The 5269-nt window shown below is 36.0% G+C and overlaps 1 protein-coding gene across 3 annotated transcripts; it reads right to left on the reverse strand.

Moving 5' to 3' along the window:
- Positions 1 to 4654, reverse strand: LOC146911034 (serine/arginine-rich splicing factor SR34B-like). Of its 3 annotated transcripts, none has more exons than XR_015017816.1 (15): positions 4558 to 4654; positions 4252 to 4347; positions 3777 to 3842; positions 3601 to 3675; positions 3373 to 3481; positions 3240 to 3286; positions 3096 to 3153; positions 2815 to 2864; positions 2619 to 2675; positions 2394 to 2524; positions 2194 to 2295; positions 1336 to 1422; positions 660 to 693; positions 337 to 413; positions 1 to 225 (listed from the first exon to the last, which is right to left on the reverse strand). XR_015017816.1 is itself a non-coding variant. In XM_085723715.1 (14 exons), the coding sequence occupies exons 2-14, from the start codon at positions 4336 to 4338 to the stop codon at positions 222 to 224; spliced, it is 897 nt and encodes a 298-aa protein (XP_085579841.1). In that variant the 5' UTR covers positions 4339 to 4347; positions 4558 to 4654; the 3' UTR covers positions 1 to 221. The 3 variants fall into 3 exon arrangements, 1 of the variants encoding a protein (XP_085579841.1); XR_015017815.1 differs by having other exon boundaries at positions 660 to 1246; XM_085723715.1 differs by lacking the exon at positions 1336 to 1422.
- Positions 4655 to 5269: the final 615 nt, after the last annotated feature.

Consider the following 5269-nt stretch of genomic DNA (forward strand, 5'->3'; position numbering starts at 1 on the left):
TAGTTCAACAATCTACTACCATATAAAATCAAGGTCCATCAAATTCCTCATAACTTAAGATGCCCAAAGGCACAGGTCTCAAGTACAACAATCCAGAGAGTTTAAAGTTCAAATAACTTCAACCCAAATAAGTATTTCTCAGCCAAAGTCAAATATTACTAGAAAAAAACTTTGTAGCCACACTGACCATCATCCACTTCTTCATTAGTAACAATCAGAGCTCACCTGCCAGACCAAGTCCCGATCAAAATAGGGTTAAGCATACAATGCCAAACAAAATTAATAAAGACACGAAATGCATGGCAATTTCATTAAAAAAGGACTCGAGATAGAGACCTGGACAAACTCTTGCTACGGCTCCTGCTCCTACTTGGACTCCTGCTAGCACTGCGCTTTTTGGGGCTTTTATTACGCTGATAAATAAAATCATTAGTTGAGGTAAGAAAGCCCAAAATACCAAAACTATACGTAACTTTCTTGGAAGTCAAGATGAGACTTTATTTACTCCTCCCATGTACTTCTTGCACAAAGAAACTCTAGTTTCCTTACAGATGGGCCACATCAGAACATGTGTTGATTTTAAAACACACTAATGCAGCCATTACAAGGCACAAGAAGCAAATTAAATGTTCAATGGCAGTTAGAGAAAATTCACTCACCAGAGGTAATGGAGACCTAGACCTTGACCGTGATCTGCAAAAGTTCCACAAATAACATAGTATAAATCCACAAGTTCCCTTATCAAATTTGATCCAACAGCCTTGATGCCTCTCCAATGTCACGGTTCGCAAACCCAAGAGAGGTAAAAAAACAAATATCATAAAATATAAAACAGCCCAATTGATCCAACAGCCTTGATGCCTCTCCAATGTCACGGTTCGCAAACCCAAGAGAGGTAAAAAAACAAATATCATAAAATATAAAACAGCCCAACAGAGAAAAAGCCAAAGAACGAAATGTTATGGGCACTAAATGCAACATAATACGATGAAAAAATGAATGATAAATAAACAATCCCAAGGTTAAACATTAAGACACCAGCAGACTGGAGAAAAGAAATCTTCCCCTGCACCATAATCCAGAGAATCCAGATAGTGCACCCTATTGGCTTGGCAAATCTTGAAGCCCGCAATTGTAATGAAATTATCCCTAGTGCTCATTGGTGGAGATTTCCAAATCCTAATTTCCTTTTAACACAAGAAATCCAGCTCTAATATGGCAATCCATGATCTCTTTGTTTCCCAATCTAGCACCCACGGACATTTACATGCTAAAAGTATTAGAACAAATGTACTATGAGGGTATCCAAAGTCGCCCATCTGAAAAATACCATACCTCCACAACAAATTGAGTTGTAGGCAATTGAACCAAATCCCACCAAGTCCCTAATTTCCAATTTCCAGTATGCCGCAAGTTTCCAATCTAAGAAAAAACAAAGGAATTTTCACAAAAACAAAAGGAAACTGAAAGAAAACATTCCAACATGGAGGCATGTTTCTCCAGGTACCGGACGAACAATGCATGTATGAAAGAAAAAAAAATGATATGGGAAGGGAAGTAAAGAGAGCAGTAGTTTGTGTTGAAGAAAAAAAATATTAAAAGAGGTTTCATAGAGAAAAAATGATAAATAACTTACAAACTACTTGCTCTGACGTTACACTTTTAATAAAAGAAGGGTGTTTAAGAAAACAAGTTTACTAGGATGCTTATCAACATGAAACCACAGATGGCAAAAATAACTTTTTTTTTATATAGGCAAACGTTAGTATGTTAATTGTTATGTTAGCATTTTTTTTCCTTCGTCAGGGTTTTAACCTCAACTCCTTTAACCTGTTAAATAGGACAAAGACAATTGACCTCACTAGGACAAAACAATAGAAACTAAGTTGTTTATACTAAAACTTTGCCAAGAAAAGATATGCATGAATTCAATTGTATCATGAATCGAAAAAACTCCAATTCCTTTTATTCTGTTCATTATCAATACCCATAATTAAAGAATGTACCCCATGCAACCTATTAATGTGCCTCCTATGGGAGGACACTTTTTCCCCCTGCACGTAAGAGGCTAAGAAGCACCAAATAAATAATTAAAATGCTTGAGTAACAGACAAATAAAATCTACTTCAAAAGATTAGCCATCAGAAACATAGTAACAGACATCTACACATTCAAACAATTAACATATCATACCCTGATAAAGAGCGGGATCTAGATCTGGAGCGAGAACGAGAAACTGATCTTGCAGGAGATTTAGCTGGTGAACGTTGTGTGGTTTTACCCTTAGGAGATTTGCTGTTTGACAGAAAAGTCTCATTTAGAAAGAAAAAAATTAAAATATGGAATCTTTATAGAAGGAACGCGTAAGAGTCTAAGATACATGTTGGAAATACCTTCTGCTATGGCCCGGACTGTCGCTACGGCTGCGGCTGCGACTACGACTGCGGCTATAGCTTCTTCCTCTAGAATGAGAAGGCCCACGACCAGGACTTCTAGAGTCCCGCCTCGAATCATATTCCCTCACCTACATGGGCAAACAGAGGGAGAGAAAATTTTTAGTAGTAGTAGCATGCATTATTAAAGAAATAGAAGTTTTAACAATCAAATTCAGGTCATACACGAACGTAAGACTTGGAAAAAGCATTCCGGAACTCGGAGTCATCAAGCTTTTTGATCTGCAGCAAAAAACGGAAAATGACAACATTGAAAACAATCTAGATAATTATAAGAGGTTACACAAAGCAGAGCTTTTGAAAAGATATCCATGATATCCTTCAAAATAAATAAAACCATATAAGTGGAGAAGAGGCTCACAGCATATTTCATATCATCGTAGTTTGTGTAATCCACAATCCCGGTAGTACCTGCAAATCAATCACAATATATTGAAGAGCTCTAGAGTCGTAACAAAAAAATATCTCACTTCTCTGACAGGCTAAGATGCCACCATAATATAGACGGAACTAATATAATAGATGCCAGAAGGGGGAATAAATAAGCAACAACATTTAAACTTCTTAGTTACTAATAATTACTAATACATAAAATCTAAAGGGTACAGCTAAAACTGAAAATGTCATCCGAATGTCCCGTACCCCTTCCATCATGAAAAACTTGGGAAAAGCAAACATCCCCAGCTTTTCGCATGTGATCCTGCATTTAAGAAACCACTATTGAGTCAGTATTGATGCGCTCGCGAATAACTTATCTAACAAAATGGTAAAGAAAATATATCTCACCTTAAGATCCTGCCAGGATGCAGAAGAGGGCAGTCCATTGACTAGAACTGCAAAAGAGGTCCAAATGATTTCAAAAGCATACCAAAAACATCCTCAAATAAAACATAATAAATATTCAAAAAAGCCTACACACCACGATATTCAGAGCGCCTGGATACCCCGCGTCCACCCCGGCCATTGCTGTGACTGCTGTATCGATCTCTTGAAGATGAATTACCACGACCGCCATGTGCAGCCTCCACCTATAAACATACAAATTTAAACAGTATTAAGAATTAAGGTTATCGTGTTGCCATTCTTCTGGTATAAGCAATTACAGTTATAAGATTATTAAAGCAGGTATCTGTAAGATATAACCAACCCGTAATCGGTGCCCATCAAAATCATAACCATCACGACCGCGAATTGCATCCTCGGCATCTTGAACATCTTCAAACTGCAAAAATAAGACCTCTATTAGGATTTTTTTTTTTTTTTTAAAAAAAAAAAAGCAAAACAGGGAAATTTACAGAATAGCCTATGTAACTTCCAACTCACCTCGACAAATGCATAGCCAGGGGGCCTTGGCGGAACCTTTAGGTCAATGTGAGTTATGTGTCCATACTACAAAAGTGAAATACATAAGATAGGTAAACAGCAAATATAAGAACCGAAAATTCCAACAAAACATTAATCACATGTGTTTTTAATCGTTAACAGTCACACCACATCAGAAAACAACTTTATGATCTACACTGTCCCAAAAGAGACCAAGAAAAGGTTCAAGTGTTCCTTAGTGAAATTATCATCCATAAAAAAACCACCTTAATTTAAATCCTACTTTAACTAGTGAAATCCACACTTGGTCAATAAAATTAAGCCAATGTAGGTATAAATCATAGCAAGCTTATGGCTTTCAACGTAATATTAATTTGATCAAATCACTCAAGATTTGAAAACCAAAACCCTAACTAGTGAGATATGCTGAAATTCCAGATCAAAATTAAAAAGCAGAAATGAATGAACAACGAACCTTCATAAACAAATCTTCAACTTCTCTTTCACGGATATCGCCAGGTAGATTTCCAACATACACGGTTCTGCTCGAATGTCTACTCATTCTTCTCTCCTGTAACAAATTAAATAATCAAGAAGTTGCGATTAATTAAAAATATAATTTTTTTTCAACCAATTGTGGTAAACTCAAGAACCGTGAAGCAAAATTCAGCGAGAAAATCGAATTATTCGTAGATGAAGAAATTCGCAGGAGAATTAATAATGATAAAAAAATGAAATTGAAGGGATGATTAACGAAATTGAAACCCTAATATCGAGTTACCTTTGATTTGAGGGGTAAATGGGGATCGGTGGTGTTGCCGCGAGAGCTTCGAAGGTTATTAGGGTTTTAATTTTGGGGGGAGAAGAAGAGGATATTTATTTATTTATTTATTTTTCTGATTATATATATATTGATTTTAGATTTTAGATTTAGACTGTGCGCGTCGCACGTGACTGGCTGCAGAGAATTGGTGTGTACTTTGCCTCTGTTGTTTGAGTGAGTTTTACGTAGACATCATCATCATTTTGAATACTACTCCTAGTCTACTACCATACCATAGATTTTCTTAATTAAGGGTTAAATAGACATTTTGGAGTTTTATTTTAAGATAACCTACATTGAAATTTTTTTTTCTCTTTTTTTTTGTAAATCATATATCCTCCACGAGCAACTTGCAAAGATTAATCTCTCGAACCTTGTGGGGCTTAAATGGGGTAAACTCTACCCAAGAATTTTAACATTGTTGCATGTCCGAGGCTGAATTCGAACCCAGGACATTAGTTAAGCTCGAATAGACATGTGTCATTTAATCTAAACGCTCGTTGGTAAAATCAAAAATTCTTTCTACCATACCCTACTTTCAAAAAATAATATTGATCTCACAACCTCACGCTAGATAATATTCATCAGTTAGTCGATTTCATCATTCACAATCTTCACTTCCCTGAGCTTTTTACATAGTTTTTTCTTTACTTTTTTTAGACATTTTTCA

This window comes from Medicago sativa, chromosome 7 (assembly GCF_051527215.1).
Source record: "Medicago sativa cultivar Bolivia chromosome 7, Bolivia_mono, whole genome shotgun sequence".
Taxonomy (NCBI): domain Eukaryota; kingdom Viridiplantae; phylum Streptophyta; class Magnoliopsida; order Fabales; family Fabaceae; genus Medicago; species Medicago sativa.